The sequence below is a fragment of the Pteronotus mesoamericanus genome, unplaced genomic scaffold, assembly GCF_021234165.1.
Source record: "Pteronotus mesoamericanus isolate MK-2021 breed Mesoamerican mustached bat unplaced genomic scaffold, CSHL_Meso_final scaffold_36, whole genome shotgun sequence".
NCBI lineage: Eukaryota > Metazoa > Chordata > Mammalia > Chiroptera > Mormoopidae > Pteronotus > Pteronotus mesoamericanus.
In genome coordinates this window covers 21,834,548-21,862,173 of record NW_026555313.1, presented here as the reverse complement: position 1 = coordinate 21,862,173, position 27,626 = coordinate 21,834,548, and the positions used below count along the sequence as shown (strand labels likewise).

General features: G+C 47.2%; 1 protein-coding gene across 5 annotated transcripts; it reads left to right on the top strand.

The window, feature by feature from the left end:
• The first annotated feature begins 401 nt into the window (after positions 1 to 401).
• On the top strand, positions 402 to 27,560 carry PCSK7 (proprotein convertase subtilisin/kexin type 7). 5 transcript variants are annotated; one of them, XM_054592312.1, is made up of 17 exons: positions 404 to 470; positions 2,053 to 2,174; positions 2,637 to 3,116; positions 3,849 to 3,983; positions 4,597 to 4,762; positions 5,918 to 6,008; positions 6,938 to 6,992; positions 7,486 to 7,624; positions 8,356 to 8,456; positions 11,737 to 11,904; positions 12,368 to 12,475; positions 12,926 to 13,028; positions 23,931 to 24,087; positions 24,647 to 24,741; positions 25,534 to 25,627; positions 25,838 to 25,955; positions 26,238 to 27,560. In XM_054592312.1, exons 3-17 carry the CDS (start codon positions 2,649 to 2,651, stop codon positions 26,601 to 26,603), a joined length of 2,364 nt encoding a protein of 787 aa, XP_054448287.1. In that variant the 5' UTR covers positions 404 to 470; positions 2,053 to 2,174; positions 2,637 to 2,648; the 3' UTR covers positions 26,604 to 27,560. The 5 variants fall into 5 exon arrangements, with proteins under 5 accessions (XP_054448288.1, XP_054448287.1, XP_054448284.1 ...); XM_054592313.1 differs by lacking the exon at positions 2,053 to 2,174 and having other exon boundaries at positions 402 to 470; XM_054592309.1 differs by lacking the exon at positions 404 to 470 and having other exon boundaries at positions 2,058 to 2,174; positions 25,537 to 25,627.
• The last annotated feature ends 66 nt before the right edge of the window (positions 27,561 to 27,626 follow it).

Here is a 27,626-nt window from a genome sequence, read left to right as displayed (position 1 = left end):
AGGGACGCTGGGAAGAAAGGAGATGGGATCGCGAGAAGGAAGGAGACCCAGTGGAGGGAGAAGCCTTTCTAGAAAGGTTACAGGGAGAGTCGGGACCATGGCAGTCAGAGAGAGAAAAGAAAGGAGGTGTTTTTAAAGGTCGCAGCCGAGAAGCCCTTTCCAGAGAACACCATGAAGAAGACGGTGGTTCTGGGGAATCCCCTCTTGAAGATGGCCGAGACCTCGAGACGGTGTGGCCCGCGAGGAAAGCCCACCACACCCGCACGCTCCTCTCCCGGCGAAGGATCCCTAAAGGAGCAGCGTCTTAGCGCCGGTTGCTCACGGTCGGCCCGGCCCGGCCCGGCCCGGTGACCCGCCGTTGATTGGCTGCGCCGCCGGGCGGAAGTGATGCTGCTGTCACTAGCTCTTCGGACCCCCGGGAAGCCGCGAGTTTCCGCAGGGAGGCGACGGCTGGAGTGGCGGCCGGGTCGGTGAGTTGGTAGCTCGGTGAGGGCGGAGTATTGTAAGTCCGGGGGGCCGAGGACTGGGGGAGCCCGTATCCGAAGATGAGGGGGCTGCACAGAGTGCTCCTCAGTCCAGGCGTGGAATAGCCCAGGGATACGGGGCACCGGAGTCAGGGATTCCAGGAAAACCTAGGTCCCTCTGAGGAGGCGTACACTGGAAGGGGCAGTCGAGGCCGGCGGGGGGGGGGTGGGGTGGGGGATCGATGCAACTGACCCCTGTACGCAACCTGGTTTGTGAAGTAGGGTGTAGACGATGCGAGGACAGTCTCTAGGAGCAGAATCTTGGACTCTGGGCTTCCCAAATTACTCCTATTCTCCCTTGGCACCTAAGAGCTGTAAAGATATGCCCAACAGTTGAAGGAGGTTCAGATCTGCTTCCAGAAGTATTTAAGGTTCTTTACCCGGAAGCCAGGGGAGGGTGAGTGGGGTAAAGAACTGCTGTGCCAGAGGGCAAGGAGGAAGTGGTGGTCAGATTTGTCTTCTCTTCGGGACATCTACGGATTCTCCTGAGATTGAAGGAGACTGCCTACAAGGATCACTATCTTACTAATAAACAAGATTGCGTTTTACTTAGTAAGGTGTGAACACAGGCAAAGTCATCTGAATATCTTGAGACAATCAAGGCTGCAGCAGTAGGTCAGTGAGGACTTTGAGAGAGAATGTGCCTGGAAACCTAAAAGGAAAAGAGAGGAGTTGTGGAATGCAGAACGCTGGAGGGAAATGTTAGATGGTATAAATTCCCTTCTCCCTTTCCAAAGAGACTTCAGTAAAACACCCATTTTTTTCTGTAATGTTTTGAGTCAGATCCATTTGGGTATGTGTGAGTACTAAGCAATACCAGTAGAGAGCAGATGGTTCTAAAGGAGCTCAGCCACCAATAGGTACGAAGAAGTTCTGCCACCCATTCACTTGTTTTTGGCCTCGTGGTTGCCCACCAGTTAGTTCTAATTTGGCCCTTTTATCAAACTATGAGTGGCATTCCCAGGTTTGAAGTCTGAGCCCTCACTTCCAAGCCAACCTTCTGGGTTAGTGACTAAAAGTAGCCCTTTAGAACTGCTTTCCAGTCTTTTCTTCTCTCCCAGTTACCCACTTGTCCTTTATGCCTGTTCAGTGTCATTTGCATTCCCAGATTTTCCCCGTTTCCCCTGCCTTCTGCCTGCTCTTACTTTCCCTGGCATCTTTCAGATACAGAGATCAGGAAGTTAGCTACCACCTGGACCTATAGGAAACGTTACTACCTACTTTTTCAAGAAGGGGTTTTAGTAATAGCCCAAGCCCTCTTTTAGGCCTCTGTAGGGAAAAGAAAAGAGGGTTGTATGATGGTTAGGACAAGAAATAGAGTTTCTGGGGTGTTTTTTTTTTTTTTTTTAATTAATTTGGCCTTATTGTACCAGTTCTTTCCCAGTCTATTACCTATCTGAGATCCCTGGAAATGATACTGGATGATTGGCCAGTTTCTTTGGTTACAGATCCCGGGGTTCATGGCAAGCCTCTGTTTGCTCCACTAGGTTTGGGAGGACACCGTTTCTTCTTTTCTTGGGGTCCACAGGTCTGCAATCTGTGCTCAGAGTCAACACAACTCGTAGTGAAAGTGATGCCTTTTCTCCATTTGCACAAAATGAGCGTGAGGTGGTTAGCCAGACCAGGAGCTCAACCTCACATACAGTCCAGGTGGGAATGGGGCCCCACTGGGGAGAGTTAGCCCTGAAGACAACTGGACTGGGACGTCAGCTGGGGAAAGATTTTTGTCCCCTCTAAATAAGGGAGGAGGGTCTCTTCTAAAGAACAGTGATGATTCTGCCAGTAATTTGTGGGAGTGATAGGACTTTTGAGCCCTTTCCATGGCAGCAGTGGGAAAGAGCAGTACGGTGCCTGTTAGCAACAGGATGTGCTGCCTGATTATCCAGTGAGATGAAGTGCTCACTGGGGTGAGTCCCGGCCCACACTCCACCTGGAATCTTGTTCCTGTTGGACAGAGATAAACTTGAGTAAGAAGAGAGGATCACATGTTTCCTAATTTAAAAGGAGCCAATTGGGGGGTTTCCAGTTGTACATTGATGGCTTAGTTCCCCCTCTCAGATTACTGTAGTTATCAGCTCTTCTATCTCTCATGTCCTTTCTCTCTGTCTGCAGCCTACTGCTCTGATGCCGAAGGGGAGGCAGAAAGTGCCATACTTGGATGCCCCCCTGGGCCTGTCCACCTGCCTCTGGCTGGAATTAGCCGGGCTCTTCTTACTCGTTCCCTGGGTCATGGGCCTGGCAGGGACAGGTGGGCCTGTGGCCCAGGGCCCAGGGGGGCTAAGCTGGGCTGTGCATCTGGACAGCCGGGAAGGCAGCAGGGAAGAAGAGACTCTGGAGCAAGAGGCAGATGCCTTGGCCCAGGCAGCGGGACTGGTGAATGCTGGACGCATCGGGGAGCTTCAGGGCCATTACCTCTTTGTCCAGCCAGCTGGGCACCAGCTGGACCAGCAGGTGGAGGCCATCCGGCAGCAGGCAGAGGCAGTGCTAGCCAGGCATGACGCTGTGCGCTGGCACTCAGAGCAGAAGCTGTTAAAGCGAGCCAAACGCAGTGTCCACTTCAATGACCCCAAGTTCCCACAGCAGTGGCACTTGGTAAGTCCAGCCCTGTAATGTTCAGCTTCAGATGGATCAGTTCTGGGTATCCAATTCTTTAGTGAAGTTTCTACTGTATTACTTTTTAGTTTGCATGAAGAGACATTTCTGTGGGCTTCAGGGGCATGTTTCTTCTTCAGGCTGCACCTTCCCTGTACTCACTTCTAGAGAGCCGGTGGGCTGCAGTGGTTAGGGAGCAGGTGCTGGGACCAGGCTGCCTAGCCTCCCATTCCAGCTCTGCCACTTACTAGCATGTGCCTTTGGGCAAGCTGCTTACCCTCTCTGTGCCTCAGTTTCTTTCTTTGGAAAATGGGTACTACCTACCATGTAGAGGTGGTAAGGATAAATGAATTACCATGAGTGCCTAACACATGATAAACACTTTAGAGTGTTAACTACTAACATTATATTATATAATGTTAATATAAAAGACATTATATGGCATAATAATTGTATTAGCCAACCTTAAGCCTAGCCAGCATTTCATCTTTATTGCCCATGAATGCTGTCAAGCTTTCCTGGACAACTAGGTTGTGGCAAAGCTCTCACTTGTCCCTCCTTGACTCTGTCCCCACCTAGACATATTGGTTTACAACCTCTATCTGGCTCTTTGATGGCAGCCAAGAGTGAAAAGAGAAAAGAGGCTGCTAGACTTGAATACCTGTGGGCTAAGCTGTGTGTCACTGGAGTCCCAGTGCTTTGAAACCGTTCCTGACCCTGTCTCTCCTGCAGAATAACCGGCAGAGCCCCGGCAGGGACATCAATGTGACAGGTGTATGGGAACGCAATGTAACGGGGCGAGGGGTGACTGTGGTGGTAGTGGATGATGGAGTGGAACACACCATCCAGGATATTGCACCGAACTACGTGAGTGGCCCTGGAATGACCCCTCCCATCCCCCAGTTTTATCTCCTTCTTGATATTGCCTCAGGCTTGTCCCCTTTCTTAGAGGTCTTTGGACCAAACAAAAGAGGGGGGGCGGTGTTTGTCACCTCCTCCTCCCCAGCCAGTGTTCCACACTGGCAGTCAAGAAATGGAATTGCTCTACCCTCAGCAAGGGAGAGGATCACAGGTGGTTCCTAACTGGTTCCTGTCACAGCTCCCCGCCCTGGGCAGTAAGGAGTGGAGGCTAGAGGCAACTTCCCTCTCCACAAAAGTTCTGAGCACCTTCCTCTCTAAAGGTTGGACTTTAGGTAGCCCTAGATCTTTTTTATCCCAGGTTTCCCAAGTCGTGGAGCAGTTTTCTGGACACATTCCTATAAAGGACAAGAGAGAAGTTTCCTATGAAATGTAGCACTTCTCAGTTTTGCCCTGATGTGTCTTGTCCTCATATCTTGTAGCCCATGTGGTTTTCAGAGAGAGGTGGGCCTGGTACTCTGGCTGAGAGCCCTGAACTCCCAGTTCCCCTCTCTCCCTGAGCTTTAAGACATGACCTCTTATAACCAGTGAGTGACCATATGTCACCCCCTCAATGTTTCAGAGCCCTGAGGGCAGCTATGACCTCAACTCTAATGACCCTGACCCCATGCCCCACCCAGATGTGGAGAATGGCAACCACCACGGCACTCGGTGTGCGGGAGAGATTGCCGCAGTGCCTAACAACAGCTTCTGTGCAGTGGGAGTGGCATACGGGAGCCGCATAGCAGGTATTTTCCAGTCTAGGTTCAGTGGGTTTCTCTCATGATGGCACTCTTCATTCCCTGCCCCACGCCCTGAATCGTGTGCCGCCTTTATCCTACCCTCAAAACACACAGCACAGAACAAAGGGGAAGCTTATAATAAACGTCTGTAGGACAATTTGGTTCACTGATATTTTTTTCAGTGCAGTGGTGTTTTAGACATGCTTTTAGCAGCAAACCCTGCCATATAAAACAGACAAAAGTGGGAATGCTCTTGATGCAGGATGGAGGCCTCAAGTCCCACCTGCTCAGTCTCCTCTTTTTCTGATCTTGATTATGCCCCATCAATGACCCAACTCATGGCAGTGATACCTCCTTTACTTACCTGTGGTATACTTGTATTTTCAGTTTACCAAACACCTCACCTGCCCTTCTTCCTTGACCAAACATGCCTTGAGACTCCACTACTGTCTCCCAGCTCTCCGGCTCCCAGCCCTTCTGATTATCACTGTCTGTTCTCCATCCTTTCAAGAGATCTGAGAAGCCCTGGCCTCCACTGGGGGTTGCTCTATGGCTCCTTCACCTCTCAGTCTTTGTCCGTCAAGGCAGAAGGTGAAAGGAATGAATGGGGAAGCTCTCCCCCGTGAGTCCTCGTAAATGCTTGGAACCCACAGGCTGAATAAGTTGGCTTTATTCCTCCTACACTCCAGCAGAGGGCAGCAACCTTCTCTGTTAATGAGGCTACAGAGGGAGCCAGAAACCTTCAGGGTCCAAATCCCTTCTGAAAGCTCCATCTGTCCCTACATGGTCACCAGAATGTGACCCACCCCGTTTTAAAGGGTGAAATTAGGCATGCATTGGAGTAGTTAATGGTAATAAGTACCATTTATTGGGCATTATCTATGTGTCAAGCACCATACTGGTGTTTTACATGATTAAGGATGCAAATAAGAAGAGAAACCGGGCTACCTACATTCTAGCCTATGTCTCTTCCCACCAGACCCCAAGATTTAGCATTATATTAAAAAATATTTCTGGACAGTGCATACACATGGTATTAAACCAAAAAACAGAAAAACGCTTAGAGGGAAAAGTAAATCTCCACATATGGCTCCCCACCACCCAGTTCCCTATCTAGGGGTCGAGTATTACTGAGGAGCTGATGTGGCCTTTGCTGCCTAGGTATCCGGTTACTAGATGGACCCCTCACAGATAGCATGGAGGCCGTGGCGTTCAACAAGCACTATCAGATCAATGACATCTACAGTTGCAGGTGAGACAGAGCCAGGAACAGGTGAGAGGGCGAGAGGCTCGGACACCTGGAACTAATTCTGCTACCAAAGAACAGCAAAATGAGCTGACTCCAGCAGGTTCCAGCAAGGGCCTTCCTGTTGGGTTCAGCCTATAAGCTCATTGCCCTCATTTCTTGGACCCCCAGCCACTGGGTTCTCAGTCTTAAGCCTCATGTCACCCCAGTAATCAGGTTGCCACATGAGTGTGCCAGCTACTTAATAAGTTCATAGGCCTCTGGGAAAGAGTGGGCTTTCCTTCCCACTCACAGCTAGCGGGTAAGCTGAATGCTCAGCACCAGTCCCAGCTACCCTACACACATAAACGCACCTGCAGCCTCAGGTTGTGATTATGGCGGCGGCGGGGGGGATTGGATTAAAGAGAAGCTGAGATTGGGCTACCCCCATGGCACTGATGGAACCTGTTCTTCCCCATAACTTGTACGTCCCTGAAATCCATGGCATCCACAAGTTCCGTTCCTCTTAGAGAAGGAATAGAGAACTCCCAGACCCAAGAGTTTTCACAGAGTGAATACTTCCATCGTGGGTGCTCTTCCATCATGCCTAGTAATAGATCCCTAGATCCGGAGAAGGTGGCCCCCCTGTCCCTGACTACCACTATGTCCTGTCTCCTGCTCCCTGGGACCTCAGAAAGCATTTTAGGAGCAGGTTAAAATAGTGCTAAGTTGGGGAAATTTCTAAGGGAAAGATCCTTAGCATGTACTTCTCTTTTCCACTTTGGAGTGGGAGCTGAACCTTTGAACCTTCTGTCCTTTTTCCGTGGGAATCCTGAACTGGAACCCTTGGAAGAAGAGTAAGAGCCCAGGCAGAGGGGTGGCCAGTTGAGACTTTCGGGCCTGGGAGGGCTGTCACAGCCTGGCTCTGGCTCTTCCCTCTGGGTATTTCTCAACAGCTGGGGACCAGATGATGATGGGAAGACAGTGGATGGCCCCCATCAACTTGGAAAGGTAAGCAAACTGTGTGAACACTGTAGGAGACTTAGTACACCGTCTTCATTCAGTTCCTAGAAGAGTACTACAAGTCAGTACCTTTCCTGCCCACCCCCATTTGCCAGGCCTATGCCATGTAACCCTGTGGCCTCCTTTTGGGAAGAACATTCCTAAATGGAGGTAGCAGGGTAGAGGTGGGTCACAGGTTCTGAGAGAGAGAGAGAGAGAGAGAGAGAGAGAGAACAACGCTTTGAGATGGTTTTCCTTTGATTTTGTGCTTGGCTTCCCATTTCTGACCCCACCTTTCCTTATAAGCAGAGTACATCCATCAACAGTTGCTTAACTAACAACTTCCTCCCCTTCTTATGTCCACATTCAAATCCCTTCCTGCCATATCTAGTGCCTTTGGGCTTTGTTCTTCCTAGAAGAGGAGGGGAGGGCAACTTGTGTGGAAGGTAGAGGTCTTTCTTTTGAGTTTCTCAACTGATTCCTGGGCGCTTTTGCTCCTCAGGCTGCCTTGCAACATGGGGTGATTGCTGGCCGCCAGGGCTTTGGGAGCATCTTTGTGGTCGCCAGTGGCAATGGGGGCCAGCACAACGACAACTGCAACTATGACGGCTACGCCAACTCAATCTACACCGTCACCATAGGTAGTAGCCTTGTGGTTCCGTGTGACTCAGTGGTGAAGGGACTGGATTGTGGTGTGTGTGCACGACTCTGGTGAGGGACTGAGTATCTTGGCGGGGGAGGGAGGGTGTCTTGGTGTGCCCAAGCTTTTGTGTGTCTTTGTGTATGAGAATGATCTTTTCTACAGGCTCAGATAATTAGGAGGGACTAGCCCTGCTCACTGAGGATTTCAGGAATTCCTTAGAAGTTACCATTCCCTGGAAATCCTTTCTGGAGATACCCCACCCTACCTCCACCTCCCACAGCTGGTTAGGCCTCCTGCCCCTCACCTGTGCTCCCTACAACAGTATTTGCTATCCCTGTTATACTTCTTTACTTACCTGACTTCCTCCCTGGCTGTAAGCATCTTGAGATCAGGACTGTCCTTTTCCATATGGCCTGAGTGCCTTGCACAGTGTGTGACTCACAGTAGATAATGCTGAGGAAAATGAAGGCATGAGTGAATGAGTAGGTGCAGAGGTGGGATGCCCCCAGTTTTACCCTGGAGCCAACCTCTTAAGAGAGCAGTATTTAGGACACAGAATGCTCTCTGCCACTTGGGTTGGCCTGCTCAGGTGAGGAGAGTGGGCACTCTGAGGCACTTGGGCCACTTAAATTCTTTAAACTCACACAATCACCCAGATGATGACTCAAAGATAGCTCTGATATGATCAGGCTTTTATCTCAGCTCCCATTTCCCCATCTCTGTCCTCAGGTGCAGTAGATGAGGAGGGACGGATGCCTTTCTATGCAGAGGAGTGTGCCTCTATGCTGGCGGTCACCTTCAGTGGTGGGGACAAAATGCTCCGGAGCATTGTAAGTACCTCCCTGTCCCTTCACTCCCTGCCCCTGTCCAGTCATACTTCTCTCAGGCAGCACAACCATACTTCTTTTTGTTCCCTGCCACCTTGGCCTGTCCTTCAGGTCCCGCTTCCCTAGCAGATCTGTATTAACGATGTGCCCCTGCTGGAACAACAGGGCTGAGAACTCTAAATAATCTGTGAAAGTGGGATTTATCTTTAAAATTTTTGCTTACAAATTCCTATATTACAGGAACTAAGCATCACATTGATTAAAGAACTTCTTTGAAATGTCTTTCTTTAGTAGAATTTGGGCTTTTGATAATTTCTGCGGGCTTTAAGAAATCATCATTCCATTGCTATTCAGCCCTTATGTAAATACTGTGAGCTCTGCTTATGGTCACTATCAGGAGTAAAGCTAGCAGCTGTGCTTATGGGATGGGCAGGATAAGGAGTCCGGGGAATGTTTCTGTCAGTCCAAGAGAGCTCTTACCTTGGAGCTAGAATTGGGGCCATAGCAAACAAAAGATTGGGTACAGCAAGGGAGTGGAGCTCCTGAAACTATGGGAACCTTTAAAAGAATTCAGGTTCTAGTGCCTGCACTCAGCTGGCTCAGTTCCATCCCAGCATCTTCAAGCCAAGTCTCATGGCCATCACCCCAGAGCTCCCTGCCCATCCCTGCTGCCCATAATAGAATAAAGTGGGAATGGGGGCCCAGGCAAGAGGTGGGCTGGGGCCAGGTGTGTGAGATTTCTCCAGTGGCCAGCATCAGGAGATCTCTCTGGGGCCACTGGGAAGTAGACTGCCCTGTCTCCTGCTGGGCCAAATTCATTTTCCAAAACTGAAATTTTGTTTTGCCAGTAAATGACTTCTGGTTAACGCAATGTTCCAAGGCTCTGGGCCAGTTGACCCCTGCCCACCTCCCTTCTGCCCTGGGGAGAAAAGAAAAGGGAGTGGACTGAAGTAAAACAGCAAGAGAGGCTTTGCTTAGCAGGCAGGGGTCTGAGTGCAAAGGGCACCTCTGCCCCCCGCCCCTGCCCCCCAGGCCAGACTGGGCTAGAAACAGGAGCAAGAACATACTGTGCTCTTCATGGCCTGACAGAACTCTCGGGAACCCTCATCCCGGCCCCACCCAGGAACCAATAGGGCTCCCCAGGCATAATTGTCAGTCTTGCCCTGAGGGGTCTGGTTTTTGTCCTCCTAACTCCATTCCACTGCTTATCCCCACCCCCACCTTCCATCAGAACTGTAACTTGTCCAGAAATGAAAAGAGAGTTTTGTTCCGCCAAGTTTCCATCTTTGGGATGTCCTTGCCTTGGAAAGCTCCTGTTGCCAGTCTCTGGTCAGTGACCAGCTTGGTGAAGCAGTCTTCCTAAGGGCAGGGTGTGCAGGCACATGCTGCCGCCCATTTGGCTGCCAGCAGCACTTCCCTGGACTTCCCTCTGGCTGCCTGGGGTTCCTGCCACCACAAGCAAGTTCTCAGGCCTCCCAGCTACAGCTACACACTAGATTCTCACTGTGAGACTGTTTCCTTAACAGGAAACAATCAGTCTGCTCCCTGGCACAGACCAGGCCTCTCACTCCCATTGAGATGACAGCTTAGGAGAGTTTTCTCATTTCCTTATGGAAGCGCATGGCATCTGAGTGAGAACTACTGCTCCTGGCAGCCACTGTCACAGTGGAGAGGGAGGCAGTAAGCACAGGGGGGGAAGGGCAGCTTTGGGCAGACATTAGGACTCTGATAGCTGACCCAGAAGAGAAGGTTGGAAAAATTAAAAATAGAACTACCTTTTGACCCAGTGATCCCACTTCAGGAAATGTATCTTCATAATCCAGAGATGCTAATCAGAAAGAATATATGCGTCCCTCTGTTCATAGCAGCATTAGTTACAACAGCCAACATTCGGCTGCAGCCCAAGTGCTCATGAGTAGATGAGTGGATAAAAAGAAAGCTGTGAAACACTACTTGGCCTTAAAGAAGAAGGAATTCTTACCTTTTGCGACAGCAGGGATGGACCTGGAGTTTATTATGCTAAGTCAAATGAGCCAGTCAGAGAAAGAAAAATACCATGTGATCTCACTTATATGTGGGATCTAATGAACAAAATAAACTGAAGAACAAAATAGAAACAGAGGCATGCACACATGGAACAGACTGACAGCTGTCAGAGGGGAGGGGGAGGGAGGGACTGGATGAAAGGAGGAGAAGGGATTAGTCAAAGAACATGTGTGCATGACCCAAGGATATAGACAACAATGTGGTGATGGCCAGAGGGAAGCGGGGGCAGGGACTGAGAAAAGGGGGGATGAAAGGGGGAGGGGATTGGGGACATCTGCAACAGTGTCAGCAATAAATATAAAGTTAAAAAAAGAAAAAAATTTCTTTGATCTTAACATTGGCATCATGCGCTAGAGCCAAAGTGGCACATAGTGTAGCAGGTTTGGGGGGGGCCCTCCTTGGCTAAAGCCATTGTGGCTGCAGGGTTGTTTACAGCATAAAAAGAACTTGATGAGGGACATATGCCATCTGTCCCCCTCAGGCAACTCTTCTCCTCCCCACTCCCAGTCTCGCCTCCTGTTCGGAACTGCAGGTAGAGAGTCGGGGACTCATGGAAACCATACTGAGACTCTGGGTCCAGAGCAGTGATGCAGCTCATCTCGTCGGTTGCCAAGGCCAGGGCAGGCAGGCAGTGTAGACACTGACCCTACACCAAGCCCGTGGGGTAGGCAAGGGGACAGTCCCCTCTGCCTGGGAACACACGCCCTTTGTTCACACTGAGGTCATTGCATCTCCTTATCACCGAGCTGCCAAATTGTATTTTGTTGAATGGTGCAGTCACTGTTGTCCCAGGTCCAGCTGGGGCCCAGGAGCTTCTTGACCACTTCCTCCATGCCTAGCATGGTTGTGGGGTCTGGATGGTTGGGAGTGGGGTGTTGGGATGGAGAATCTGGGAATGGATCATTGGAGCATAGGAGTCAGGATACTGCCGTCTGCACGTAGGCCTTTCCCATGCCTCCACCTCCTTTCACACACAGCCAGACCCCCATAAACAACTCTTCAATTTGTATTCTCCTTTCTCAGCTCTCCAAGGATTCTCTTGTGAGGCCCAGAAGGACTAGGGATCTCCTTTGTCCTGACCTGCTAGTCGGTCTCCATCTGGTCAAAGACTCAGCTCTCACAAGGGAAGGGCCCACCTGAAATGCTTGTTCTGAGGCCCAGTCTGTACCCCACCCTCCACAGCACCTGTGAATGCAATCTCTAATCCAGTTCCCCTCCCCTCCATTTCACTTCCCAGGTGACCACTGACTGGGATCTGCAGAAGGGCACTGGCTGCACTGAGGGCCACACAGGGACCTCAGCCGCAGCCCCTCTGGCAGCTGGCATGATAGCCCTCATGCTGCAGGTGCGGCCCTGCCTCACGTGGCGTGATGTCCAGCACATTATTGTCTTCACAGCCACCCAGGTGAGATGCTATCAGGTAGACATGTGACCTGGCCCAGCCAACCCCAGAGTTCTGGTTCTAAAGACAGGTATCAGGAGGCTTCAGATTCTAAATGTTCCCGACGTTAGATGCCAAATCTCATTCAGAGTTGCATGTGTGTAGAGCAAGGGTGGGGACCCCATCAAGACCAGAGGCCTAAACTCGTTTATACCTATTCTGATTATGGCATTTTACCTGCAAAGGAGAGCTGTGGCTGGGCTTCCTCTTGGGAGCCTGTGACTCCTGGGCGCCTCTTTAGATGTAGGCCATAGGGGTGGTGACATCCTGGGGCTTTGACCTTTTGTCCTTGGGGAATCCGTTCCCAGTGGCCTTAGTAGGAGAGTCCAGATTGGCTCAGCCAGCAGGGTGAGCAGGAAAGCCAGAGATAGGTTGCAGAGATCACTTTGGAAATCCAAGAGACTAATCAGGACCTCTGTCCTCTCAGTATGAGGATCGCCGCGCAGATTGGGTCACCAATGAGGCAGGCTTCAGCCACAGCCACCAGCATGGATTCGGCTTGCTCAATGCTTGGAGACTCGTTAATGCAGCCAAGGTGAACAGGTGTTTGCAGGGCAGACAGCCTGCGTGGCGTGACCACGGGAGGGGGCCAAACGCCTAAACCATTGCTTGGCATGTTGTAAGTGCTAATTAATTCATTCGTTTTCAAGAGGGTAATTCACTCATTCATTTACCCTCATCTCAGCTGATACCCATTTTAACTTTAACTGAAGTTTCCAAACCATTTGTAGGGAGTAAATGAGACCTGAGTATACCTTGGAACTCTCAGGGTGCTCTGGTTTTCATCTGCCACCCTGGGCACAGCCATTTCCTCTGGCTCTTTGATTTGGTGCCATAGGGAACACTCCATGATGTCAGCAGGAGCCTCAAGAATGAAAGAAAGTGATGAGAAGAAAAATAAAGAGAACCGGGCCTAAAGAAGAAGTTGATGAGAGAGATTTCAGTCTTGTTGATTCATCCATCACACCCCTCTTTCCTTTAACAGATCTGGACATCTGTCCCTTACTTAGCTTCCTACGTCAGCCCCATGTTAAAAGAGAACAAGGCTATCCCGCTGTCCCCGCACTCGCTGGAAGTGCTGTGGAATGGTAAGTAGTCTGCAGAAAGGGGGTTAATCGTGGGCTTGAGATTTCGGGCGGGGTAATGGGGAACTCATCCTCCCTGGGTTCTACCCAGCTCCTTTAGGAGTTGAGCTTCAGCCAAATCTGTGGAGTTTTCTATGACCATTTTAGGACATGTTGCTGCTTCTGAGTTGGCTGGCCCCCTGGCTGCCTAAACAAGACCTTTCTCCCAAGTTACTAGTAGTAGAAAGGAGCTGCTGAAAAACTGACTAGAAAGGCTAGAAAGGCTGGTGGGGGCAGTGGGGTTAGGATTTGGGGAGATGATGTTGAACAATATTCCTTTGAATTCCATGCTGAGAACTTGCCAGACAATTCTCTTCATCCCAGTGGCCTTTGGATGAAGTGAGAGTTGGAAATTTCTTCCTTCGATTCTCAACCTTGTCTAATACAGAGAGAGTCACATGGGGTCTGTTGGGGGTGGGACAGAGGAGAACGTGGATGTCTCCCTAGACTATGTAGTTGTCTATCTGACCCTGCCTCCATCTCCCCCAGGGTCACTGGGGTTGTGTGAGGTCTATCAGTCAGAGATGTGGTTTTGTGTTGAGCACAGAGGTTGGGCACCTTCCCAGAAAAGAGGGAATGGGACTAGGAAATTAGTGCCAGCGGTTCATCTGTCTGCAGTTTTCCCAGAGCTCCCGTGGGAAGGTTTCCCTACCTCCTGCTCCATGGGGGACTTTCTTTTCCCTTCAGAAAATTTGACAGTTATTTGGTAATTTTTTGTGAAGATTGAAGCATGTCATGTTTTGTGCCCAAACTAGAACACTGTCCTCACTTTACCAGTTCTCATAAGAAGTGATCAAACCAGAGCAATTACAAGAGGAGGAATGGCCCAAAAAGGGAGCTGGGAAAAGAGGGTCAGAGGCAGCTTTCCTCAAGTGGAGGTGTCACTGGGAAGAATTGTCTCTCTTCCTAATCATGTCCAGTGCTTGCCCAGTTGCCCTCTCTGGAAGGAAATCCATGGGCGTAGTTCACTGCAATTTTTGTAAAACAAAAGCTATCTTGGAAAGGGCACAAAGCATCAGCCAAGGCAGAGAAGTTCAGAAACAGTCCCAGGAATGCAGATCAGTCAGAACCCCCAGGCTTTGTCTTGGAAACTTGTGTGTCTTAGAGATGTGCCTTTTCACTTTTACCTTCCCCCATGACTGCTTCCTGTCATTTAGGTAACAAAGTAACCCAAAGTCACATCTGTCAAATGAGAGGCGGACTGAGAGGAGGGTTAGAGTCTTTTCCAGCTTTCATTCTCTGCTTCCCACAAACCAGGGGTGTCATCCCAGAATGTCAGACAAACTTCCATAGTTATAGAGGCATCTGGCAGCCGCCTGTTTGTTGCTAGGAAGCCCAGGAAAGAACAAATCGTCCTAGGCAGAGGAGACCGGGAGGTGGGATAGTGGAGAGAGAGGATGGAGCCAAGAGAGGTAGAGACCATGGAAGTTTTGCTAGTGGAGCCTCTCATCAGTTTGGAGGGCCGCAAGCAGGACTCTGTTAATTTCTGAGGCCAGCAAAGGTGTCTTCCCCTCTGTTGGGACTCACTTAACCCTGAGTCAACAAAACAGAGGGCACGAGCTTGTGTGTGTGTGGAGGTTGAAGGAAGTATGTGCAGTTAATACAGTGTTGAGCAACTCAGTCCTAAGACAGTCAGGAAACCTCTTCCCCTGTAGCCAAGCTGTAGTCTTTCGCCACCAGGGTTGACTCAGTGTCTGAGTGCTGGGGGGGAGCTGAGCGCGGCTAAGATAGAAGAGGTGAAACACCAGTAAGACCCTAGAGCAGTGGTGTCCAGTAGAGCTTTCTACAGTGATGGAAGTGTTCTCTACCTGTGCTGCTGAGTTCAGTGGCTGTTGGCCATATGAGGCTATTAAACACTTGAAATGTGGCTAGTGTGACCGAAGCACTAACATTTTACTTTATTATACTAAATTTAATTAGCCACGTGTGACTAGTGACTACCATATTGGGCGTTGCAGATTTAGAGCAAGACAGGTTTTTATTCCTTCCCGTTGGAAGGAGGCTATGGGGGAAAGGGTTTGGGGACCCTGGGTTCCTTTAGATCTGACTCTGGGCCTAAACTCTCCACCAGAGAGGAGGAGGGAGAATGGGGTTTGGGAAGATTGTCTCAAACGCAAGAGAGCCTCTGTGTCTTTATAGAAGATTCCTAATCACCACGTGCACTTATCCTTTTATCCTTCTTCGCAATGTGAGCGTGTGGCTAACCTGCCTGGGCAGGAAATCCTTGTTCCTTTACTCCTTCACATCTTTTCCCTCTCCAACCCACTCTTGCCCTCTCTTCACTGATTGCTCCTTCTGCCTTCAGACATCCTTGGCTCACCTATAAGGAAATAAATGAAAGTCCCTGCCACCCTTCAACTGGTAACTTTTTCAAATGAATTAAATGAATTAAGCAATTGCTCACTTTCATCAGTTCCTCTCTTGACTACCGAAGCTTTACTTCATTACTCACGATACCCCTTCTCCTTGTCAGATCCAGGGGCTGGTTCAGCATTCATCCCCCCGGCCTTCTTGGTGCTTCGACCCTATTAACAAGGCCTTTGTAGCAGCCTCTCTCCTCCTCTACCATGCGTGACCTTGCTCCATAGCCTCTTCCAGCAGCTCTGCCTGAGGTACTTGTTTTCTTGTTTGCTCATCCCACTGCTCTCATCCAGTAGTGACTTCTGGGCTCTTTATTCTCCCCGGACATTTTCTTCCTTGACAGCGCACCTGGTTTTAGGACTTCAGCTGCCACCTTTCACCAAATGATTCCTAGATGGATATCTCTTATTCTGATCTCTTACTAAAGAGAAGGATAGAGATTTTCATAGCTTCCACAAGATGATGGGCAAATAAAGCCCTGGGATCTTCTGGTCAGAGGGTAAGAGCTGAAAAGGACCCTAACTTACTAAAGGCCAAATAATAATAATGAGATAATGATCATCAACTAAGATTTCAGTGCCTTTTATGTGCCAAACACTGTTCTAAGTATTAACTCATTTAACGTATTAGCTCATTCAATTCTAGTAAAATATGGTAATTCTAGTGTTCTCGCATACATGACCGCCCAGTCCTTATTAGACCCATAAGAAAATGCCAGTATGTACACATGCTAACGCAGACAAGCACTCACAGGGCTCTTCTGGATCCCATTTCATTCTATAATATTCTATCATTTCCTTTCCATAAGCCCCTTCTGCCTTGTTAATGCTCTCCTCCAACTGTGCCATGAATATTTTCCGTCATCTTTCTATTCCTAAATCACTGTGTGCTATTGGATATTCCACCAATACATTACATTAACATGTACAGAAATTTAAATTTCATTATCACCTCTCAAAAGCCAGCTTGCTTTTCAAGTTCCTTCCATTTCTCCCAGTGCCATTACCATTCCGTAGGCTCCCAGACTTGAAACTCAGGAGTTTTCAATCCCCAGGTCTTCCCCTATCCTGTCCCTGGCAATTTAGTCTGTCATTTATTTCCCTGAAATGTCTCTTTATTCATTCTATAAATACGTAAAACCTACCTCATCGCAGGCACTGTATTTTTTTTAATGGTTTTATTCATTTATTTTTTCAGAGAGAGGAGAAGGAAGGGAGAAAGAGAGGGAAAGGAACATTGATGTGCAAAAGAAACATGGATTGGGTGCCTTTCACATATCCTCAACCAGGGACCTGGCCCACAGCTCAGGCATGTGCCCTGACTGGGAATCGAACTGGCGACCTTTTGGTTCTCAGGCCAGTGCTTAATCCACTCAGCCACACCAGCCAGGGCAGGCACTGTGTTCAGTTTTAGTGATTCAGAGATAAGACCTGATTCCTGCTCTCAAAGAGCTCACATGTGGCAGGGAAGACAGTCCACTCTGGTAGAGTACTCAGGTAGAGTACAGTGTTATAAGCACTGGAACAGAGATGATATAAGCATTAGAGGAGAGGTGCCTCCTGCCACCACATAAGCTAGGTAGGAGAAGAGGTGAAAAAGGGACGTCCAAGCAGCAGGGCATCATATGCAGAGTCGATGGACTTTTCAGGGAACGGGCCAGTCATGTGATACAGCTGGAGCACAGGGGCGAGCGCAGAGAAAGGCCTGAGGGCAGTAGTGCCAGCAGCACGTGTGCCATGGTAAGGAGCCTGGACTTGATCTTGAAGTCTGCTGGCAGCCTTCAAGATAAATTGTCACCAATTGATGTTAGCAGGCAGGAAGAAGGAGAGCAGTCAGAGACTTCCAAGACCTATGTTTTAGAAATACGTATTAACTCTTTACTGATGAAGTGATATGATGCCTAGGCAGTCTATTAAAAGACTTGGGGAAGGGGAAGAAGTGAGGACCATTGATGAAATAAGATTGACCATGTATTCATAATAAAGTTAGATGTTGAGAACATCTGTTCTCTTTACTTTTATATATGTCTGAAATTTCCTATAATAAAAATTTATATATAAATGTGTATTTATGTAAATAAATATGTTTATATGTGCTTTTTAATATATAAAAAGATTTCTACATTTTTTAGTTTGGGCGACTGGTTAGATGATGATGATAGCAAATAAGATTAAGAATGCAGGAGAAAGAACAGGTTTGAGCAAGGGTTGCCGAGCATGAAAAACAGAAAGAGAATTTTGGCTCTGTTATATTTTAGGCTTCTGTGCATCATCTAAAGGTTATATCTAGGAGGCAGTTGAATAAATAAGTTTGAAGGTTTAGACAGGAAGTAATGATTTGAGAGTCACCAGCATAAAAATGGAAGAAAAAAGGAAAGAGTGAGATTACCAGGTTTGGTGGGTAGATAAAGCATAAAAGAGGACCTAGGACCCAGCCAACATTAGAGGAATGGACAGTGGAAAGGAGCCTTTGAAGAGAACTGAAAACAGATGTCCTGAGAGTAGGAGAAAGTTCAGGAGGACAGTATTACAGGTATCTAGGACAGGGACAATGAGAGAGGGCAAGCAGACAGGGCTGAAGGCCATCCCTGGGTTCATCAAAGAGGCCATTGGTGATGTTGAGAAGTATTGTTTCAGTGTATTCATAGGGACAGAAGTTAGATTGCAGTTGGTTGAATAATTAGTGGGGACAGGAGAAGATTTCTAGTTAAAGAGAGTGAGTTGAACACATACTTTTATTTCTGCTTTCTCCCAAAACCTCACCAAAATAAGAATATAGGAGTAAAAATGGTATAAGGACAAGGACAAAGAGAATGAGAGAGGAGACCACAGCAAATGACATATTTCATCACATTTTTGGAAAATGGAAATTAATGGAGAAGGGAGCAGGGCTAAGAAAACTGCATAGCAAATACCTGCAAGGGTGATACTGAGAAACAAGCCCACTCATGCCACAGAATCCCAGCGTTACAGGACTTGGAGGCATTGTATACTACAGAGGACAGAGATGTGGTATGAGAGACTAAAAACAGGGATCAATTAAGAGGTAGACTTTCAAGGACTTTCATCCATCCTTAGCAGCCAGGATCTGGCCCATTCCTTATCTGGGCAAGAGTTGGGAAGTTTATTCTCCAGCACCAGGGACTCCAGGTACAGCAGGAAGCAAAAGACAGGGAGTATACAGGGGGCGGGAGACCCTGCCAAGCAACCACTCAGATCCCAAGGCACTGGCAGCCAGAATATTGGAAGATTCCTTTCTGGAGAAATGGAATGATTCCTTATCAAAGACTGATAGATACTGATATGTGGGCCCCTCCATGAAAGTCCTGTCCCAGTCCAGTTAACTTTAGGGAAGCCCACCAATTGAAAAGCTCCACCCATGACTGAAGCTTCCAACTGGCTTTTGAAGATACTATGGATAACTGGCCATTGGAAGAAATGCTCCAGACCTGGCTGGTATGGCTCAGTGTATTGAGTGCCAGCCTGTGAACAGAAGGATCACCAGTTCAATTCCCAGTCAGGGCACATGCCTGGGTTGCAGGCCAGGTCCCAAGTAGGGGGCGGGCGAGAAGCAACTACGCATTGATGTTTCTCTCCCTCTCTTTCTCCCTCCCTTCCCCTCTGTCTAAAATAAATAGTCTTTAAAAAAATGAAAGAAAAAGAAATATGCTTCAAATACCTCCCAAATCCTGAGGAAAATTGTTTTCAGTTGATAAACCCTGCCTAACTAATAATCATATGGAAAGGTAGAATAAGAATGTTTTCAGAGGTGCAAGTATTTCTTATGTTCTTTTCTCTGAAAAAACTGCTAAAAGATGTGCTCCTCTATAATGAAGAGGAAACCAAGAGAAGAAAATGATAGAAAGAAAGAAAAGCAAGGGAGGGAAAGGGGAGGAAAGGGAGAGAGAACAGAGAGGAAGTGAAGCCCAAGTGAGAGGTAAAGGAAGGTCCTAACCCAGTAGCAGTACAACAGATAGAAATGGGACAGAAGGTTCCAGAGAGAGACTTTCCAGTGGGAAACAGGCCTTGAGGGAACCCCTGACTTCTTTGAAGCATCAGAGAAGTTAAGTGATCTTTTGTGCAGTTTGGTAAGAAGTACTGATAGGGACATGAGTTTAAGTAAACTAAAAAAAGAGGGCAATTATTAACTCTAGAGAGAAAAACAAATTGTTCAGGAAATGAAATAACAATCATTGTACACTACTTGACTAAATTCCATATATATATAAGATCATGGTATAGTAAAGGAAATATTGATCTAACCAAAAGTTGTGATGTAATTATTTTAAGAAGGGAGAGGAAAGGGCAAGGTAGAGGGAAGATGTGGGCTTGGTGTTAAATCCTTAACTGCTGTAACCGAAAGTTGATAAATGATGCCTTTATTGATAAACCATGAAATAGCCATACATGCTTATTACCTAGAAATATGAAAGTAGATTCCCAGAAGAAAACAACTAAAAGCAATAAAAAGTGTTTGCTTCTGGGGAGTGGATAACCAAGGAGATAAGGAACGTGGTAGAGAACTGCTCTTTTACATTATACACCCTCCAGAGCCAGTTTACTTTTTTACCCCCATTGATTGCTCTAGTTTTAATATATGCATCATAACAGCAAAATCAGCTTCAGATTTGTACCAGCTTAATTCCAGAGATACAGAAATGTTACTCCCATAGAGCTGTGTTTTCTTTACCCAGTTCTTTGGTGTGTTATTATAAATATTACATCTGTTGTTACAAACCCAGTAATAAACTGTCATGATTATTTTACCATCTGTATCCATTTTCTTAGCCCAATACAGCCTTGCTCCCACTGACTTCCTTTATATAGCACATTCCTGTATACATTGTATATATATTATTGTATATAATTGCTTCTTAAATCAGTTAAGAAATGGAAATACTATTCATTTAAACTGTCTTCTGTAAGGAAACAATTACATTTATTGGTGCTTTCTTTTTTTCTTTGAATTTGAATTGCCATCTGGGATCACTTCCTTTCAACCTAAGGAACTTCATTTAATATTCATTGTGAGGTGTCTGCTGGCAACAAGTTCTTAGTTCTTGTTTATCTAGAAGTACCTGTTTTGCCTTCATTTTTAAAGAATAGCTTTGCTGGATTATAGGACTTTTGGTTGCAGCACTGCCTGTGAGAGTGACCAGATCTTGCATTTATCAGAAAAAAAGACTTTAAAGTAGCTATTATAAACATGTAAAAAAGAGATAAGAGAAACTATGATTAAAGAAGTAAAGATTTGATGATAATGTTGCATCAAAGAAAAAATATCAATAAAAAGATTGAAATTATAAAAAATGAACCAAGCAGGAGTTCTGTAGTTGAAAAGTATGACTAAAATAAAACATTCACTAGAGGAACTCAACAGTAGATACGAATTGGTAGAATAAGAAAAAGTGAACTTGAAGATAGACATGTAAGCTGAAGAACAAAGAGAAAAAAAGAGTGAACAAAATGAAGAGAGTCTTAGAGAAATGTTGGATACCGGTAAGTGAACCAATATACATGTAATGGGAGTACCAGGAAAGAAGGACAGAGAGGAGTAGAAAGATAGTCAAAGCAATAATGGCTGAAAACTCCCCAAATTTACTAAAGAACATCACCTACACCTCTAGGAATCTCAAAGAACTGAATTCCAATTAGGATAAATGTAAAGCGGTCCAAGTAAGGTAAATATAAATGATATCATTGTAAAAATGCTGAAAGACAAGGAGAAAACTTTGAAAGCAGCAAGAGGAAAATGACTCCTTACTTATAATGGAAGCCCAATAAATAAGCCTCTGACTTATCAGCAGAAACGCTGGAAGCCAGACCACATTGGGTATGTTCAAATATATTCAAAGTTCTCAAAAAAGAATCCGTTTACTTGTTAAAACCATGTACACTAACTGTTTTGATAGAAAAAAAATGGCAAGGATAAATGGGGGAGTAAAAATTAGAGATAGTAAACATAGACATCTTTTTCAAGAAGCTTTAACAGCAAAGAAAAGGAATAACATGTAATATTTATATAATCTTAACATTTACTGGGTACTGTTCTAATTACTTTATGATTATTAACTAAGTTATCAACTCTGTGAAGTAAGTACTGTTACTACTCCTATTTTATACCTAAGGAAACTAATCCAATTCGCATAGTTAGTAAATGCAGAGCTGGGATTTGAACCAAAGCTGGATGGCTCCAGAGTCCCAGCTCTTAACACTCGGTAGAAGGAAATTAAGAGTTAAAAAAGGGTTTATTTGTTTTTGTTTTTTTGTTTTTCATTTGTAGTAGCAAAAATGTAAGCAAAAAGAACTAGCCAAGACAATGGATAATTGGGCTGACCCAGCATTGGACTTCTGCCATATAGTTACTGTGAGAGGAAAAGAAAGCAAAGGAGATTGAGAGCATACACAAGAGAGTGTTGGAGAGATGAGCTGTGAGGTCTTAGCTGGTTTGGAAAGAGGAGCTTGATGGCTTTCTTGAAGAACAAGACAATGAAAGGATCAAGGAAGCAGTAAGGAAGGTGGAAGGACAGGATGTTGCTTTCAGAGAAGGTGGGACATTGACTTGAAGAGTTGACAGATAGATTTAAAGAAAATAAATCCATGCACACATACATACGCAAAGAGGAGTCTAGACGGATTTTTACCAATATGTTACCAAGATTTGTGAGAGCTTTTTCGTTGTCATATTTGCTCAGCTACTTTTCTAATTTGTCTTCAATTAATTTGTGTTGCTAATATAGTAAAAGCCACAGTGAAAGTTACTAAAGTATTCAGAAGTGAGGGTCTCAGATAATGACAAGGACCAGGGTCTGCTCATGGAAGTGGGTGCTGATATAGGATGGAAAAAGGTCTCTGGATCTGAAGAGGTTAAAAAATACGAAGTTATGACATTAAATAGGTAGTCCCCATGAACACTGGTGTCATAGTGGATAATGGGGGTGGGACTCTTCTGTGAATGTGGTGAGAGGAGGACTGAGCAGCACTCGGTAGGAACAGGATCTGGGAAGGACAGAAAACCGTGTCACAGAAAGGCTCATGCCTTTCCTGTCCTCTTTCTTCTTCAGTCATAGTTATCCATGCTCACACTGCCTCAGCCCTAGAATAAGGTGGCAGCCTTTTAGCTGGCCTCCTGTCACCTGTTCCTTCCTTCCTACTTCAGTTCTTCCTACCAAGAGCTGTTAAGAGTAACCTTCCTTAAGCACTGAAAAAAAAAACCAAACCCAACAACAAGAAAAACCCCTATATTCTTGCTCAACAGTCTATAATAGTGCTTGCTTGTTTAAAATAAAGTTTGAAAGCTCTTCTCATCGTAGGTCGGCCTCCTGTGTCAACTTTCAGTGCCTCTCTGAGCTTTATTATCTGTAAAATAGAAGTACTGCTCTCTGCCTTGCCTGTTAGAATAAATTAATGGGGAAAAGTGTGCTTTAGAAGAAATTCTTTCTCATTGCAACCCAATTTCTTAATATTCCCCAAGTCAGTCTTCTATTCAGTAGCTTTTGTTGTTTTTTTTAAACTTTTTATTTTGAAATAATTTTAGATTCACCGGAGGTTACAAAAATGTTCAGAGAAGTTCTAGATAGCCTTCTCTTTATGTTAATGTCCTAAATAATAATACAATATCAAAACCAAGAAAATGACATTGCTATGATTTCAGAGAGCTTTTAGCTTATTTGGATTTCACCAATTAGACCTGCACTTGTGAGTGTGAGCAGCTTTACCATGTGTTGCCTTGTATAACCACTACCACAACCAAGATTCAGAACAGTCTCAACCCTACAATACTCTCTCATGTCACCCTTTATGGCCACGCCCGTCCCCTCTGACCCATCGCTAAATCCTGGTCTCCATCTCTGCAGTTATGTGATATATGACTATTACATAAATGAAATCATACACTATGTATCCTTTTGATTTTGGCTTTTATATTCAGCATAATTTCCTTAAATTCTGTATGAAACGTTCATTTCCACCTCTGCCTTTGTACATGCCATTTCCCCTTCTAGAATACCCACTACCACCCTTTCTACCAATCAGCACTCATTTTCATCTTCAGAGTGTCTCACTGCTGTTTGCCTACACCTATCTGAGATCTCTGTTTTAGTATTAGTCATGTATACCTCATGCTATGTCATTTTGCAGTTGCATGTAGAAGGCAAAGACCATGTCCAACTTAGCTTTATAGTCCCAGCATCTAGTACGGTGCCTGAAATGTAGGAGGTACTTGATAAATTATGTTTTTGGATGAATGAATGGTTGAAGTTCTCAATTTGGTTCTTATATTGTGCCTTCAATATTGTCTTCTCAACTAGACTCTAAATTAGATTGTAAAGTACTTGAAAGCAGCCACTACATTCCACTTATTTGCATACACGAGGCCCCGCTCAGAGCCGCCATGGGTATTCCTATGTAGTTTCAATGAGCATGTGCCTTGTGTATGCTGGGATGAAGTAGGGGTGTGAGTGTTTCTGGGGCTGGTTTCCCAGCCACCCAGCTTGACCTCCTACAGTCAGCAGGATGGACCTGGAGATGTCGGGGCTGAAGACCCTGGAGCATGTGGCAGTGACAGTCTCCATCACTCATCCACGACGTGGCAACTTAGAACTGAAACTCCTTTGCCCCAGCGGCATGATGTCCCTTATCGGTCCCCCTCGCAGCATGGATTCGTACGTATATGTGCCCATACCTTCTGAACTCTCTTTGCAACAAGGGCCTTTTCAAGGAATCAAGAGTTGGACACTGGTGCTGTCCTAAGTTACCATGGCACTGGCTGACCTTGGCAACTGGAAGCCGTTTATTACAGGTTCTGTGTGAGTACTTACAATGTGCTCAGCACAGCACTTTACATATATTTTCTCTAATCCTTATAAGAGCCATGCAGAGTAGCCTTTGTAACTGCCTTTTACAAATGAGGAAATAAGTCAGAGAGCTAGTAAGTACCTCAGGAAGTAACAATAAACCTACCTATCAGACTCCCCAGGCTGTGCTTGTCCCACATTTGCTTTTTCCACTATAGCACATTGACATAAGTCCCTCATCCTATGAGATTCCAGGGCCAGGGACAGCATGTGAGGACCCCTCGTGGCATCCTCCCAAATGGCTGTAGCTCAGGCAACAGCTGCTACATTTTCATGACTACTACATGGAGAAAGGAAAGTGTCTGGGCAGCAGGGTCAGTTCCCTGGTCCCTGCCTTCCTGATCTTCCGCTCTGTTCCTTCCCCCAGGGATCCCAACGGCTTTGACGACTGGACCTTCTCCACTGTGCGATGCTGGGGGGAAAGGGCAAGAGGGTCTTACAGACTCATTGTCAGGGATGTAGGTGAGCGTGCCCACCCTTCTGTCAGGTCCCTGCCTTGCATGAGCGTCACCTGGTCGCACTGGATCTGAGTCCCCACAGAAACCGTCCCATGTGGAATACATAGTGTTGCCATTGGGCCAGCTGGGTAGATACCAAAAAGTAAGCCCCATTCAGAAAAATGGGCAACCGATATCTAAAATTGTTCATTTATACTGCTTCTCCTACTCTTGGAGAAGTAACTGATCCATTTTTCCTCAGGATAGCAACAAAAATTCCATATTGAAACCACATTTCAAGTCCTTTCCCATATAACCATCCTTCGGCCAGCTGTGGTAGGCAGTAAGGGCAGGACTAATTTTCACGATGATTTTGGAAAAACAGGCCCTCCTAGAGGTTTGAAATGACTTTTGTAAGGTGACGCAGTATTTCAGTGAGGAGACTAGAAGTTGAACTCAACCCTCCCAACTTCCCATCAAGCGAGGTATTCACTAGACTGGTGGTTTTCAAACCTTTAATTTAGTAGGACTTTTTTTTTTTTTTCCAAGCAAAATTCCAGCTGAAACCCAAAAATATGAAACAGATAAGGACAAAACTTCCCTGCTTTGGAGAACCACCCTTTGACCTTCCCCTTTCCGCTCCCGAGGGGACCCAGGGAGGCAGACGGCAGAACCCCAGGCTCAGTGGGACAGAGAGAGACAGCTCCTGCAGCAGACCATGTGGTCCGGTCCCTTTAGGGGGAGGGCAGGCAGGGCCTGTGCTGTTTGCAGGGCCAGCAGAGGGCAGGGCTCAGGGATCGCCTCACTTGCTGCCTAGGAGATGAGACACTCCCGGCTGGCACCCTCCGGCAGTGGCAGCTGACCCTGTATGGCTCTGTGTGGAGTGCAGTAGACATCAGAGAGAGACAAAGGTAGGTGTAGACACATGTGTCAGAGGGAAGGCAACTCATGGGGATGGGGAAAGATGCCACTAAGGGTGCACCACCTGTCTGGCAACCCACAGCGTACCCTCCCCTTTTTGTTGGGGGGCTTCTCTCTCTTCAGCTATGAGGGCGGAGGGTGGATGAGGAGAGATGATACCCAGTTCACCAGGGCAATCCTGTCCATTTCCCTCTCCACAGACTATTAGAAGGTGCCATGAGTGGACAATACCTGCATGATGGCTTCACTCTGCCCTGCCCTCCAGGGCTGAAAATTCCCGAGGAAGATGGTTACACCATTACCCCTAACACCCTCAAGGTACTAGAGCTAAGACTCACCTTAGAGGCAGGGGGTGTGTCCTGGGGGAGTTGGTCCTTAGTGGGATACTCAAGGTGATGGGGAAAGGGGTGGTGTGAAGACTGGGGTCCCCCTCTGCTAGCTCACTCTCAGAGGGTGTTTCTTCTGTATGTAGGTGAGTGGATTGGGGTGGGAGAGGCGGTCCCTAGTAGGAGAGACTCTCTGAGCTCACTGTTCCAGGCTGAGAAAGGCTACAGGCTTTGGGAAACTGTCCCTAACTTAGGTGGTGGACTTTCCCTCCAGACCCTGGTGCTGGTCGGCTGTTTTACTGTCTTCTGGACTGTTTACTATATGCTGGAAGTATACCTGAGCCAGAGGAACATGGCCTCTCACCCAGTTTGTAGGAGTGAACCCTGCCGCTGGCCCCAGAGAAGCCGAAAAGCCAGGGAGGAGGGGACAGAGCTAGAATCAGTGCCACTTTGCAACAGCAAGGATCCAGATGGAGTGGAAACAGAGCGTGGAGGCCCATCCCCAGCCTCTGGTCTCCTTGCCCCAGACCTGCTGGATCAAGGGGACTGGAGCCTGTCGCAACACAGGAGTGCCCTGGACTGCCCTCATCAGCATATGTCTCTAGACCTGCTGCAGGGGAAGGAGGAGCAGGTTTGCTGACCCAGGGCCTGACAGGCTCAACATGGGACAGGCTCAACATGAGACAGGCTCTTCCTTCCCCCGTTTGGGGAAGCTTGGAAAGCTGCTCCGAAGTCCCAGAAGCCCCAGGGAGAAGGCATTCCTGATGCTTACCTCGGAAATCCAAAGGCTAAAGAGCACCCTCTGACTGCTCAGGGAGGGCCAGGGCTTTCTGAAGGTACAAGTGGCGGGGAATGGTGCCAGAGAACAGTGTGGCAACAGCCCAGGATCTTCCTCTAACCGAACAGGGGCTTAAGGTGAAAAGGCCTTAGACAAGGGATCGTTCCCTGTCCCCTATTGGGCAGGCCTCTCTCCTCATTTCTCCTGGGCAAGTTCGTGGTATGGGCCATAGATGCACGGTGAGAAGGTGCCTGTCACGGCCAGAAGAGCATCTCAGCAGAAACATTGCTGGAGTCACATGGGAAGAGGGCTCAGAAGTGATGGCCGGGAAGAGCCCCTGGATATGCCTGTCCCAATGACCCAGGACCTGGGAACAGCAGACTTTTCCTCTCCCTAACCTTCCTGCCTAAGCCTTGGACCTTGGACATACTGGTATGGCAGTCGGCCCTCAGCCCAGCACACTGCCCTAAAAGCAGCTGCCTCCGTTATTCCTCATCAGAAGCCAACTAGGAACATACCCCTGACTCCTTCACCATCACCCCTACCCTTCATCCTGAAGGATCAGTATGATGCTCCTGGCAAAGCTGGGGGTGGGCATGGCCCCCAGGGATGCTGCTTCACTAGGGGAGTCTGCACAGGACTGTGACAGGTGCCCACCACTGCCACCCCCAGCCCTGTGACCACCCTATCTTCCTCTGAAAAGTGCTCAGGGAAATGGCCTTACCCACCAGAGGCCAGCTGTCTGCCTGACAGGCTGTGACTCTCCTTTCCATTCTTGGCCTCCTCCCGTCTTCTGAGCTGCTTTGTTGATTTGAATTGGTTTTTAACACTTAAGATTTGGTTTCTCTTTTCACAGCAACTTTTGTTGAACTTTTTTCTGCACAG